Raw genomic sequence first — 15,233 nt, forward strand, 5'->3', positions numbered from 1 at the left:
AGCACGTGAACTTGATTTGAGTCTGAAGAGCTAGTCAGTAGAGCGAGTCAGAAGAGCGAGTCAGAAGAGCTAGTCAGAAGAGCTAGTCAGAAGAGCTAGTCTGAAGAGCTAGTCTGAAGAGCTAGTCTGAAGAGCTAGTCTGAAGAGCTAGTCAGAAGAGCTAGTCTGAAGAGCTAGTCAGAAGAGCTAGTCAGAAGAGCTAGTCTGAAGAGCTAGTCTGAAGAGCTAGTCAGAAGAGCTAGTCAGAAGAACTACTCAGAAGAGCTAGTCCGAAGAGCTAGTCCGAAGAGCTAGTCCGAAGAGCTAGTCAGAAGAGCTAGTCAGAAGAGCTAGTCAGAAGAGCTAGTCAGAAGAGCTAGTCTGAAGAGCTAGTCTGAAGAGCTAGTCAGAAGAGCTAGTCAGAAGAACTACTCAGAAGAGCTAGTCCGAAGAGCTAGTCCTAGAGCTAGTTAGAAGAGCTAGTCAGAAGAGCTAGTCTGAAGAGCTAGTTAGAAGAGCTAGTCATCCCACGACAGGAGCTCCTATGTGTTGACTGCTTATGGCCGCACTGGCTTGAAGCTGCTCTGGGTTTTTGTTTTTCCAGACGCGATGACGTCCGCGTGTTTAGAGGGACGTTTACTGTGTCTGGGTGTCTGTGTTTGTCTGAAACGTGGGTGATTATGGCTGCACCCTCGGCAACCCTGCGCCTGCCTGGAGAGAACGATGCGCTGCCACACAGACACGGAGAGGGACAACATGATAACAGGCATAATGGATGGAAAGGACGCATACACACAGAGAGTATGTTTGCCTTTGCACGCATACATACACACACACAGGCACGCACACAGGCACGCACACACACATTTATTCGCCCACACACACAAACAAATGACGAAACGCATGAAGGCTTGGCTTGCACACAGATACGCCCGGAGGTAGTGAAAAAAAAACACACACACACACCAAAGGCCTCCTTCATCTTACCCTGCCAGCCAGGTTTGCAGACGGCTTGACGTCGATGTGGACAGACACGCTCTGGGCCGCCGCCTTCTGACCGCAGTCCAGCGCTGTGACCTGGATCTCATACTGCTGCTGCAGTCGTAGATCAGCTTCTCTGTGTTCCTGATGTTACCTGGGGGGGGGGGTGGGGGAGGGGGCAGAGGAGAGGCCCAGGTCACCAGGAAGCACGCTAATATTAGAGGCGTTATTCATCAAGAGTATTGCTGACAAATCACCTTTGCAGCTGCACATTTACACACTGGAAGTGCTGAACTTTCAGATTATCTCTTGAATTTATCATTGGTCTCCAGATTAGTGTTAGAGTGAACTACAGGCAATCAAAAAAACTGATTAGTAGAAAGACATGTATTATTCCAGCGCTTTGCAAGTAAAGTTACACAAAAAAAATGCCCACTGGGTGTTCCTTATACAAATCAAATAGTAGGAAACACACAGTGTGTGTGTGTGGTATGTGGTTAGAAATAATCCCTTTTAGCGGTCACATAGGGCCATAATACACAATATACTGTATGACCTAAACGTTTACTGTGACATCGCTAACCAAAAGGCATGAACTTACCTCTAACTCTATTCCTGCCGGGCACAATGCAGGAATAGAGGGGAACTGTAGTCCTAATGTACGGATTAATATTTGATAAGGTAGAACTACAAGCGAATGACAACACAGCTGTATCAAACAGGGATGGAGCACTGGGGGCTGGCCAGTAGCGTGTGGAGAATACCAGTGCCATTTAGGGCGCCTGTGGTGCCTTGTTAACACGTCTAACTGTTGTGGTGAGGAGCATAATAACTGTTGTGACTTGAAAGTGATTTCTTGAAGAGACTCCATCTGAGTCTAGCGAGGTCTGACAACGTTTAGCATGCGTTTCATTCTGACACGATGAATGAGCGTTGGAACGAGGACAGGTGTCTTTAGCCTCCCCCTCCAGCCTCCAGCCCCCAGCCTCCAGCCCCAGCCTCCAGCCCCCAGCCTTCCAAGCTTCCCTTACGGGGCATTCTCTCCAGCTGTCCCTCCATGCAATCACATGTTGCAGTCTTCTGCAACCATGTCTTATTTCACGGCTGTCTGCGTCACACACATGCAAAATATGCAAGCCGTACATTATGCCGGTGAGAAACCCACTACGCAACACACCCGAAAACAGATTAAACATGGAAACACACACACTATCTCAAGCCTGCTTCTCTGCGACAGAAGCAATTCCCACTCCTTCAATTACAACATCAATCTGTGTCAGCAGTTAGAGCAGGCTGGGACTGCTGACAACCGGCCTAATAAATGACTATTTACCCCCCCGCCCCCCCTCCCCATCTCACCCTGGAGTGTCTCTCTCTCTCTCTTGGTTTCTTCATCTCTCTCACCTCTCTCTCTCTCTGCAGGTCTGCTCTCTCTCATCTCTCTTTGATCTGATATTTCCACCATCCCGGTTATTATTCCTCTCCTTTCACTCTTCTGTTCCCTTATTTGTTCTCTTCACATTTCTCCCCCTCTTTTTTCATCTCTGTCACTCTCTTTAACTCCCCCACATTTCTTTCACTTCCCTACCTTGTTATGACTATTTCAGCATTGCCCCCCCCCCCCCCTCTCTCTCTCTCTCTCTCTCTCTCTCTCTCTCTCTCTCTCTCTCTCTCTCTCTCTCTCTCTCTCTCTCTCTCCCTTCTCCCTTCCTCTCCCTCTCTCTCCCTCTCCCCCTCTCTCTTCCTCTCTCTCCCTCTCTCTCCCTCTCTCTCCCTCTCTCCCCCTCTCTCCTTCTCCCTCTCCCTCTCTTCCTCACTTTCCCTCTCCCTCTCTCTCTCTCTCTCTCTCTCTCTTTCTCTCTCTCTCTTTCTCTCCTTCCATCATTCAAGCTCGCCCACTGTGGTAACAATAGCTAAATGTGAGCCATCATGGGCCAGGGGGCCGTCTCGACTCCCTCACAGGCCGATGCCTGTGAGGGAGTCATCCCGGCCTCTGATTGGGCCTGGAGGATGAGTCACTTCCTCTCCAGGTGAGGCGGAGAGACAGGGTTGGCAGAGGACACAGGGACAGGGAGCAGATGTGATCAGCGCATGGTTGTGGTACGCTCTTAGGAGCAAAGGTGTGCGAGTGCGTGAGTGTGTGTGCGTGTGTATGTGTTTGTGAGAGAGAGAGGGGAAAAAGAGAGAGGAAAGGAGATAGTGAGAAATAGAAGAGAAAGAACATGACAGAATGAAAAGGTGAAAGAGAAAGAATGAAAGAGAGAAAGGGAGAGAGAGAAAGAGGGGGTGAGAGAGGGAGGAGAAAGAGAGAATGAAAGAGAGATAGTGAGAGGGCGAGAAAGTGAGAGAGGGAGAGAAAGAAGGGAAAGTATGAGAGAGAGATATAGAGAGAGACGGGGAGAGAGAGAGAGAGGTGATTTGTCCAGTCTGATGGATCTGGAGGCAGAGGCCTGACCTTGTCTGTGGGTCATTGAGAGCATCCTTTACCTCAGGGAGAGGCATCCGTCAGTGTGTAAGCTCTCTCACTCACTTCATCTCCATCTCTCAGTCTGTCTCTCCTTCTTGATCTCTCTCTCTGTCTGCCTTCCAGACTGTCCCTCTACAGCATCCCCTCTCAGTCTTATACACCTACAGTCTATTACACACTATGTCTCTCTCTGTCTCTCTGTCTCTCTCTGTTTATCTCTGTCTCTGTCTCTCTCTGTTTATTGCTGTCTCTCTCTGTCTCTCTCCGTCTCTCTCCGTTTCTCTCCGTCTCTTTCTGTCTCTCTCTGTCTCTCTGTCTCTCTCTGTCTCTCTCTGTCTCTCTCTGTTTCTCTCCGTCTCTCTCTGTTTCTCTCTGTCTCTTTCTATCTCTCTCTGTCTCTTTCTGTTTCTCTGTCTCTCTCTGTATCTCTCTGTCTGCCTCTCTCTGTCTCTCTCTGTCTCTCTCTGTCTCTCTCTGTATCTCTCTCTCTCTCTGTCTCTCTCTGTCTCTCTTTGTGTTTCTCTTACTCTTACTCTTACTCTTACTCTTACTCTTACTCTTACTCTTACTCTTACTCTCTCTCTTTCTCTCTCTCTCTCTCTCTCTCTCTCTCTCTCTCTCTCTCTCTCTCTCTCTCTCTCTCTCTCTCTCTCTCTCTCTCTCTCTCTCTCTCTCTCTCCCCCTCTCTCTCTCTCTCTCTCTCTCTCTCTCTCTCAACGGGCACTGTCAAAACATTGCAAACAAGACACTATTTTAGGAACACCATAAACCGCCAAGCCGTACGCGAGACCCACCGTTGCGGTCGATGGCGAAGGGTGTGTCGGAGGTGGTGATGTGGTAGTTGCAGATCTGGCTGTACTGGGGCGAGCAGTCCTGGTCGGTGGCTTCCACCTGGACGATGCTGTCGTAGATCTTGCCCTCGGTCACGGCCGCCCGGTACTGGGGCTCCCGGAACACCGGGGGGAACTCGTTCACGTCGTTCACCTGGATGTGCACCACAGCCCTGGGAGGAGAAGGTGAGGGAGCGAGGAGGAGAGGATCAGACGATGCATCCACATAGACAGAGTGAGGTCTACACTTGACTTCACTGAAAATGAAGCGATTGAGTAGCCCAGCTGAGCACGGTGTACCATTTTATAAAATGTTGACAGTGGCCTAAAGGCAAATCACCATCCACCTGGGTTGCCCTGAGATCTAAAACAAGGGTGCCCCCTGCTATGTTGAAGGACAGGGCTGCAGTTTAGGTGTGCCAAATTCAGTCACCCTGAAGCAACGGGGGACAACCTCGTCTACACGTCGCATGCACACACTTCATCAACTCATTACTCTGTTAAATCTTTAGTCTTTCATCTTTATGAAAATAACAGCTAGTGATTAATCACTCGGCATGTAATTCATCTACAATTAGTAAAGTTTAACTGTGGTTAATGGCACATATCTGGATAATTCATCAAGCCAAAAATGCATTAATATATTTATATCCAATTCATATCCTACCATGAGAATAAGTAATATAAGCTAAATTGAATATAAACTAAATAATAAGTTACAAATAAGTCATAAATGTAATAAAGAATAAAATAAGAAAAGAAAGCTAAACAATTGCAAAAAATGGAGAAACAGCAGACAGGATAAAAATAAGTGGTTTAGGATTAAAACAATGGAAATCGTAGTGACACCCCTCTTATCCTCTTAAAGTGAGAGCCAATCCCTGGGCTAACATCTGGTTGGCCAGAGATTCCCGTTGGCCAACAAAGAGACACTGCGGGAGACAGGAGACGCCTGTAATTCATTTTCACACTGCCTTATCTCTAGCTGTCACGAAAACAAACATACTAGAAACACACACACACACACACTTTGTCTCTGGGTCCCTTTACTGGCCACACACACACACACACGCACACAGTCTATTTCAAGCATACACAAACAGTCACACAGCAACAGAAGTCACAGTAGAGATATGGACGGTGTTTGAGGCAGCACCAGCAGCAGGATGGAAGAGCTGACAGTCCAGGGAGTGGTGTGTGTGTGTGTGTGTGTGTGTATGTGTGTTGGGGGGAGTTGTAGGTAAATTTCTCTTCAGGCCTAGTTCTGTCATGTGTGTCTCTTATAAAACAGCCCCGCGCAACTCCTAAACCAGATTAACCTCAACAGACTTCCCCTGGGACAAACATATGCTCTACTGCACTGGGAAAGAATAGTTTTTTCTTGAAGGGAGAGTTGATTGTTAATGGTATGTGAGGAAAGAGAGATACAGTAGTGTGTGTGCATGGTGTGTGTGTGTGTGTTGGTGTCACTGAGCCCCACATCTGGCAGAAGCAGCTGCTCACCTCCCGGTGCCAGGGAGAGTAAGTGGCGGGCACGAGGCCAACTTCAAAAGGTCTAGGGAGCGGCCCCGTGTCACCTCTCTGTGGTGACACACTCACAACCTGAGGGGACGTGAGGGACCGGCAGTGACCACAGGGGGCTACTCTGGAGCCCCACCTCTGGAGCCAGTAAGACAGGCTCCAGAGCAGAGGCCGACGACCCCCACAGTGGGTCTAAATGACCTCGGGGCTGCAGAAAACCATGGAACACAATCCAAGCAAAATCAATGTAAAAACACACCACTGAAATGAGATTTGAAATTGAAATTTCTAGCAATCTAGAAAACACACACACACACACACACTCCTATCTTCTACATTAGAGGGACCCCCTCACGTCCCTGGCTCCCCAGTAAGGATGGGTGTCAGGTACTAGGGCTCCTGGCTTCTTGATGGATGGGGAGTAGGCTGGGAGGTTATTGCCTGGACTGGATCAATATATCTGCTGGTGGATCATGGCTCCTATACCTTGCTGTCACCAACACAGACAGTCCATCAGAAGCAGGGATTAACATACACTCCCCACACACTGCTGGTGATGGGGGTCATGTAGGTGTGTGCGCGTGTGTGCATGATACACGCTTGGATTGACACAGAATGGGAGTGGTGTTGTCACGAGGCGACGGGAAAAAGAGAGGGAAAGCCATGCAAACAGAAAGAGAGAGAAAAAGAAAGAGACACTTGGACCCCCGTGCGAATGCTAATGCATTCAGATGCTGGTTCAGGAAGGTTCATGCATTTCCAAAGGAAGTTCCACTGCTGTCACTCTCAGGGAATGGTAACTGTCTCAGACATGTGCATATGGTGCACTGCCAGCCTCTACCTATCTATAATTGACACGCCAAGATTTAATGTCCTATTTAGACAACTTTTCTTTCTGGAGCACACGCGTGCAAATTGTTTTCGCAAATTCCCTGCTTTTACTTAGTAATCATCAAGCCCCCTAGAAATGTTCATTTGGAAAAAAAGGAAAAACGGACTGTTTCATGTTTAATGGTTGGCATACAGTTCTGTAAAAGAAAAAATGCCAAAATGCCAAACTCGATTTGGAGTTCATGAGTTTGAGAGGAATGTTCAGACAAGGATGGCATGTTGTCCTGTCCTGTCATCCTCCTCCCCCTCATGTACCACACAGTGGATGTTGACAGCAGCAAGCTAACGAGTGACAGCTCTCGGCTCACATCTCTTTTGTGTGCGTGTCTGAGTGTGCGAAGGCGTGTGCGTGTCCCTGGGCGTGTGCGCACGCACACGTACGCGAGCGTATATCTGAGGAACTGTGTGCAGGTATTCAAATGAATGACGTTTTCATGTGCTGTGTGTGTGTGCGTGCGTGCGTGTGTGTGGGTGTATGTGTGTGTATTTGGGGCTGTGGAAAGGGGCTGCCATGTGCTGAGGTAATTACCGTTCCCCAAACCTCCGGTGAAGAGGTGAGTAGTAACGACCCTTTCAAAATCACAAGTGACAACTTTAATAACCGGACCAGGGGGCGGCTCTGCCAGGAAATATGAAATGTATAGAACTGCACAAGGAGTGCGTGTGTGTGTGACAAAAAGACAGAGAGCGAAAGTGCTCGAGCAAGAGTGTGGTGGGTGCACACCTGAGACCACCAGGGTAGGCAGAGGTGTGTGTGTGTGTGTGTGTGCTTCTAGATTAGTCATCGGTTTCAGTCTGTACTCCTACCCAACCTGGCACCCATTCTGACAAGTTAGGGGGTTAACACTCTAGGTGGACCTTCCACAGAGGGGGCTCTTAACCTACATTAACCACCCCTGACCTCAGGCAGCCCCCACCACTCAACCCCCCCCACACAGGGGAGGCATAAATTGCAGCAGGCTGGCGGAGGAGCGGGAAGAGGTCTGGGGGAAGACAGAGTGTGACACACGCACCACCACTCAGGAAGAAGGACGACCAGCCACGGCTGCAGGGCAGCAGCCTACATCGGAGGTGACAAGGACTCTGACCTCTGACCTCGCCGATAAGGAGGGAACAACGAGAATGAGTTCCATGCGCCCGACACTGTTCCTGTACTGTGTTAAAAAGCAGCAATTCTTGAACATTCTGGGATGATTCATACGCTGTATTGTTCTGTGAGGGAAACTCAACAGAATGACTTGGCAGTAGTCTAAGGCAATAAGAGCCTCTGTTGCTATGGTGATTGGAGTCATAATACACAAGTTGATAAAAAGGCACAATGAGACTGACAGTGACGGACTCCTGCATTCAGGAGAAGCAGCCCGAGGGGGTCACAGTGTTCAGCAAGGTCGACACTTCAGATGGGGAGATGTCAATGGCACAGAGAGAGAGCGAGCGAGAACGTGTGAGAGGGAGGGAATACGAAATAGACGGAAAGAAAGGAAGAGAAAATACGGGTCAGAAAGAAAGAGAGTAAGAAAGAGAGACACAGACAAAGAGAAAGCAAGAGAGAGAGAGAAATAAATGAATAAGAGGAGAGTTAAATGTCAAAAGTCTTAGTGAGAGAGAAAGAGAGAGAGAGGGGGGGAGAGAGAGAGACAGAGACAGAGAGAGAGAAAGAGAGAGAGGGGGGGAGACAGAGACAGAGAGAGAGAGGGGGGAGAGAGAGAGAGAGAGAGAGAGAGAGAGAGAGAGAGAGAGAGAGAGAGAGAGAGAGGGGGGGAGAGAGAGAGAGAGAGAGAGAGAGAGAGAGAGAGAGAGAGAGAGAGAGAGAGAGAGAGAGAGAGAGAGAGAGAGAGAGAGAGAGAGCGAGGGAGGGATGAGGAGAGTAGAAGTGGGAGCTTGGACCCAGACCCGTGTCATCCCTGATCCTGTCGCCTGTCCTCTTTAGGCGGCTAATTTTCCTGACTGCTCCTCGTCTGGCTGCCCGCCGTGTCATGTGTAATGTGGGCTGAGCCTGAGGCGGGCCTGCTTTTCTCCTCTAAATCTGGCGGAGAGCGAGAGAGACATAGAGAGAGACATAGAGGGAGAGAGAGAGAGACAGCGAGAGAGAAGGGGGCCGCGTTTCTCCCCTCCTCGTGTCTCCTCTTCTCCCATCGTCTCCTCCCCCCCACCCCTCAGCACCAGGTTTAACTCCAGCCTCGTGTGTGTGCGCACGTGTGTGTGTGTGAGCCACAGGAGAAGATGATTGTTTTCTATCAGTCTGCCACCCCACTGTGATGGTTGAGAGGGGGACGGAGGGGAGGGGAGGGGGGGGGAGCTAAGAGAGAGGAGACCCTCGCTGGGAGGAAATGACACCATCACAAGGACCTCCTAGAAAGCAATTTCGCTGGGGAGTTGCGTAAGTGTGCCAAATGGTTTTTATCAGTCTTCTTCCCGCTCTTCTTTAAGGGAGTTCATTGGGGGGTATTTTTTTGTGCCGATCACTCTGAGCACACCAGGAATGAACCCAGGGCCAGATAGGAGGCGTGGAGGTCTGTTTGGGGAGATTACCTCAAAACCGTGTTCACCTGCTTTGAGATGTGGGGGTGGATGTGTACGAATATCGTGCTCAAATACGGTATCAGTTTTGCTAGTTTACGTACAGTGGGGTACTTGTAGTCGGCATGGGAACCTGGTCGTCTGGGTAGGGATATGTAAGGGATAATGCCCGACAAGGTGTACAATATCACCTGATAATGGACGATGCGGAGGCGTGAACCTTTGCTTCCATTAACAGGTGATATTGTACACCTCGAACGGCATTATCCCGCTTATACCATGGTCACTTGCCAACTGTTGTACAGTATGTTTGACAAGAAGATTTGCTAGCTAACCAGCTATGTCACTGTCCCAAAATCAATATCAAGATTTTCACAAACATTGGAACAAGTATTGGCCATACTCGTACTAGGCTACAGTACGACGGCAGCCTGTGGAGCGAGTTGAATAGCAAATGGATGTGAGATGATCGCATCAAAGTTGATATATTCTCCAAACAGTAATTAATGTAAGTAAAATAATCGGCATGTCGTGTTGGCCGAAGCCTGTCTAAAGTACTGTGCTGTAGATTGACTAGCAAGGTGAATAGCGAATGGGATGTGAGATGAGAGGTTACGTGACACTAACAGTAAACTCAGAAAAGTAACATTTTCCAAATAGGTTAAAAGAAATATTGAAGTCACTCATTGTTGTAATTACATGCTTGTTCAAATTTTTCAAAATTGTAAATGGAGGCTTTGACTCCGTCCCTGTTGTTATGGTTACTTATTTCAGACACTTTGTACAGGCTCATATACTATGTAGCTAGCGCAATAACTGTGAAAAGACAGTCTTGCTGCAATTACGTAATAGGTGTCCGTATATCACCTGATAATGGACACCCCTGCAGCCAATCAGAAACGAGTGTTCACCCAGACCATGGTATAAAAGGAGATATTTTGTAAACAACAATTATTTTAGTCACTATTGACTTTTTACTGACTGTACACACAGACGCATGGCTCAACCCCCCAAACCAGCCCCAGTCCCACACTCACTTGTGGGACTTCTTGCCCCCAGAGCCCCCCGGCCCGGCGCCACAGTCGTGGGCCTGGATGATGAAGGTGTATTCCTTCTGGAGCTCACAGTCCACCAGACCACGGGCCCTCAGTTGGCCCTCGCCCGACGTCCCGTTCAGCACCACCGCCTCAAACGGGGCCTCCAGCCCGTGGATCTTGAACGCACAGATCTCACCTGGGTGGGGGAGAGAGAGAGAGAGAGAGAGAGAGAGAGAGAGAGAGAGAGAGAGAGAGAGAGAGAGAGAGAGAGAGAGAGAGAGAGATAGAGAGAGAGAGAGAGAGAGAGAGAGAGAGAGATGGGGGTTAGTCAGATTGGTATTCAGTATCACTCTGTATACGGTATGCCTCAGTGTGTTTGTGTGTGACCACCTCTATTCATTTTTTTTGTACAGTACAGTATGTTCTCCAGACAGTGTACCTGTCTCTTTATATGTGCGTATGTCCATGCACGGATGTGTGAACATGCTTTCAGCATCCGAAATGAACAGCACTGATGTTTCTATGGAACTTTGCCCATGAACAAAACAATACAGTATTTTACTGAGTCGATGAGTTCATGTAAACAAATCCTGTGCCATCGGGGATTTTGGTTTTTACTTTGTTTAAGTACCTCTGGTAATTCTTATTCCCCGAGAAGGTTCTGCTTTAATTTGAGGCGGAAGGAGAGAAGAGGAAGGAGCCTAACCATAACAACCCGGAGAACAGCATTGTAGGTCAAGGTCGCCGTCTCTTCAGAACGCCCAACAAACTCACTCATTTCCCGTCGAGCAGAGCTCTGTCTAGGCTGCGAAGGACACACCTGCCCACACTCTCCAGACGGACGTTCAAGCTAAACACTGTGTTTTGTCACTCTAGCCCACCCAAACAATCAACATTTGAGTTACTAAAGCTTGAGGGGATAACAAATTAATCTCAAAGTCATTTAGGTTTGAAAGAGAGAGGGGGGAAATGTGTAAAAAAAGAAAAAGAAACAAAAAGCCCAGTGTGGTCGAGCGAATCAAAACAAAAAGAGCATTAAGCCGTCAGACACTCATTAACAGGTCGGACAAAGCGGCCCGTTTTGGAGCCGGCGAGGCGAGTGTCTTCAGAAGTGCGTGTTCTCTAGCGCTTGGGCCCGGGGGATTGGAGGGAATCACTTAGCGCGCCAGTCGCGTACTATGACCTGCAACGGCTAATTGCGCTGATATCACTTAAACCAACAGGAGGGACTAAATTGGATTCCCAAAGAGCTTTGTGTGCGCATCGCTGCTGGCCAGTTCTGATAAGAGCAACTTTATTTTCTTCGACCCTGTTCCCTTTTTCCCCCTTTCATCCCATCCTGTCATAATCCCCCCCCCCCCTTCGAAGGAGGTGTTGAAATGACAATTTGTCAGAGAGATAGAGAGAGAGAGAGAGAGAGAGAGGGGGGGAGAAAGGAAGGGGGGATACAAATACAGCTACATAAGACCCAGCAACATATTTCCTTTGTATTACCTGAACAATGACTTGATCTGAGTAAAATGGGCTCCCATAATGCACAGGAGCGTCCTCCGTGGTGTGTGGACCAAAAAATAATCATGAAAATGGCGGCAAGCAAACGGCGTGTGACGGGGTGCAGGAGATAAGAGGTAACTGTCTCAATGTGAGGTTTCTCATCTCAATGCCGAGGCACCATGAAAACAGGCAAATGAAAAATCCGTCACAATTGTGAAAAAGAAAAAAAGTCAAAGTCAATACTCACAAAAGAAGTTTCCCATTAGACGGAATATGCTAAAGATATGCTAATACTGACACAATCACCTCTGTGGTCGGCTGGCTGAGATATTTTACTTGATTTAATTTTACCTCGGGGGTACGGAGAGGGGGTTTCAAGGTGAGGCGGCAAACCATCCTCTTTCAAAGTTGAAAGGACACACAAACTAGCGCAAGGCTAATCCTTCTCATTGCATCTTTCAGCCTGTGAGACTCCAGCTTCCCTGGACGCCGGATGAGGTTTGAACCAGGCGTCCTCGACGCCAGCGTGGGGAACAGATGCTGGGCGGCTGGCACTTGGCAGAGGCGTGGAGATTGCTACGCTAATTGCTGCGCTAAATTGTTAGCTAAATATGTGTCTCCGTGTCACATTAGCCTTTTATGGGGTTAGATTTATGATCGGAAAAACACTGGGGCATAGTCCATCTTCGAGGAGAGACGGGCATGTCCAAAACTAATCGACGCAAATGAATGAGTCGTTAGTTTGACGGGGAGAACAGAAGGAGAGGTGTCACTGGTGTCAAGAGATGGTGAGTTCCTGGGTGCCCTGAGGACGAGCTGGCGACCCGAACCACAACATGGCGTATCTAAGACTAACAGTCATTATCAGTAGTGGCAGAGCGCGGTGCCTGGCAGAGGGGCCTGTGTTCCTGTAGCCTGGGGACCGAGGCAGAGCAACGCGGCTGACGGGAGCGTGAGTCATTATGAGAACTGACAGAGTATAGCCGATGAGAGGGACCGGATCAAGAACACACACACATACACACACGCACACCCTTCGCTTTAACATTCGCACGCTCACACAGGCGCACACATACACGCTATATGCCAGGCCTTAAGTGTGAGAGATGTGGAGGTGGAGACATCAGTCAGGGCACAGGGGCGGTGATGAGAGTGGAGAGGACCGAAAGAGAGAAGCGAGGGATGGTGACGGGGAGATGAAAGAGAGGGAGTTTGGAAGGAGGGGAAAATGGGCCCTGCCTGAGGCAAGCTCTGATCTCCCTTGTTGGAGATTGACCAAAGCGTACATATACAAACATACAGAGAACCACGGTCACCCACACATACACCAACTCATAGTCTCTCTCTCTCATACACACACACACACACACACACACACTAAGCCAATACCCTAACTCTAATCATTTCTGACACGACTTTCATCCACAGGGTACAGGAACACGCACGACAGACAAGGAGCAGATTAGATAGTACCCAATCACAGTCAAATCCAACAGTTTCAGAACTAATTAGAACTAAGTCTGAGTGATTCCAGCGGTACAGCCGTCCAAACAAGATGCCCTAGCTCCACTGTCTCCGTGTGTTTGTGTGGCCATTAAAACCGTTTTTTATCCACCTTCCATTTCACACTGAACACAAACATGCACACATTAACGAGGCCCCGTCAACACTCACACACGCACTTTTTCCTTCCAGTCGCTCTCAGCTGTACTGCAGAGATATCCCCCCAAGCCCTCCACAGACAGGTCTGAAATTGAAAAAGCTGTAATTATGCTCTTCATGAAATTAGTCCGGCGGAAAAAAGAAAAAAAAACACACTGCACTGAAGCTGTCCATATCCGAGATAAGAATGAATATAAATCACGCCTGTGTTTTCTGAGTGAAGAGACCAGGGTGTGTGTCACTGAGTGTGTGTGCGTACGTGTGTGTATTAGAGGGGCAATTCTTAATTAAAAATACACTTCTCCAACAGTATAGGAGGGGGACATGATTTGCTTGACCTTGCGATGACCCCCCCACCTCAAATACAACGCCCCCCCACTCATCTTCTCACCCTTAATTACATAAAGGCTCCTCTCTCAGAGGTAATGGCATCCCACTGTCTCTCTGGCAGAGGAAAACACACACTCACACTCCATGATTGGCCCATGGCTCCCCCCGGGAGCGCATGGGCTTTACTCATCAGTCAAGTCTGCACTCTGCTTACACAGGTTTCATAAAGTAAAGTTGTCTTCTGAAACGCACTCACACCCATGGTGGCTAACAGTGTGTTGAAATTGCTGTGAAAACTGTCAAAATGAAAAATGGTGAGAATCATCTTTAACAGTCTCCTGTAATTCATCGTTACAAAAAAGGTAATGGCAGGGATTCACAATTTTCACACGTTAGATTATCATGATCTAAAGGCACTGTAACATAATACCTTGTTAAAAAACCTAATATCCTTGATCAAATCCAATCTTATTTGTACAGCCCTTTTTACGTTATATTCTACTGTACGTCGTTTTGGATAAAAGGCATCTACTGAATGACTGTATGTTTCTCACATTTCTATTATCCATTTATATCCATCTTAACTCGAACTAAAGTTCTTGATAAAAGGCCCCTGACAGATGAAGAGCCAGTAACAGAGAGGCAGGTGCTACTAAGTGCCGGGTACATTCGGCTTATTACTTCGAAGTATTGCAGATAACGCATACTTGAAAATATATATATAACAGCAGTAGAATGAGCAAGATAAATGTTTTTGTCTTAACATGTTAGCAGCACAATGTTTACCTAAAAGTAGTACAAGTTTGTTTACATGCAGTTCAAAACAGAATTCAGCATATCGTAGGCAATTTACTTATTGTCTGCCTGGCAGTAGGCTAATCATGTTATACTGATACCTACTTTTTTCAGCTCTGCTTGTAAATTTGATCTCAAACTTTAATGAGTGGTATACACTTTAATTCTTTAATAAAAGAAACAATGAGAAAAATGCACCAGCAACCACCATAATCTATCAATGGAGAATTGCATCCCAACCCCAACTGCACACCTAGTTGACCCATCAGGCAGGATCTGTGGAGCCTAGAGTAATCAAACCACACAGGATCTGTGGAGCCCCGAGTAATCAAACCACACAGCAGAAACTCATCATTGCCAATAACCTAGGGGTTGTGCTGGTCGACGGCAGTGAATGCGCGCCACGTTATCTGCCTCAGTAGTGCTCCGGCCTGCATTATGAAATATGCACTCTTTTCTCAACCACCTTCCGCTTCCTCTGAAATTCCTTCCGTTATCTGAAATCCTGCCATGCAACATGCTGAAATTCTCTCATAAAACATTTATGCTTTTCAACCGTTGATACAAAAGGTTTTCAAAATGCTATGAGAGAGCATTTGAACTGGGTTTGAACACACTTTATTTGTTTGTGTGATGCTCGTCAATAGGCCTAACTGTCGTGAGAGTATTTCAGTTGTGTATATGAGAGTATAAGTGTTGCTTGTCCGTGTTTCAGTATGTTAAACA

General features: G+C 47.8%; 1 protein-coding gene across 1 annotated transcript in view; it reads right to left on the reverse strand.

Annotated features, from left to right (window-relative positions):
- Window positions 1-15,233, reverse strand: part of LOC134029330 (calsyntenin-2-like) — an 87,357-nt gene that overhangs the window by 42,856 nt on the left and 29,268 nt on the right. The window contains 5 exon segments of the mRNA XM_062473416.1: window positions 967-987; window positions 990-1,079; window positions 1,082-1,114; window positions 4,222-4,430; window positions 10,227-10,422. Coding sequence (XP_062329400.1) covers window positions 967-987; window positions 990-1,079; window positions 1,082-1,114; window positions 4,222-4,430; window positions 10,227-10,422 — 549 coding nt within the window.

Source organism: Osmerus eperlanus, chromosome 11 (genome assembly GCF_963692335.1).
Source record: "Osmerus eperlanus chromosome 11, fOsmEpe2.1, whole genome shotgun sequence".
Lineage (NCBI taxonomy): Eukaryota > Metazoa > Chordata > Actinopteri > Osmeriformes > Osmeridae > Osmerus > Osmerus eperlanus.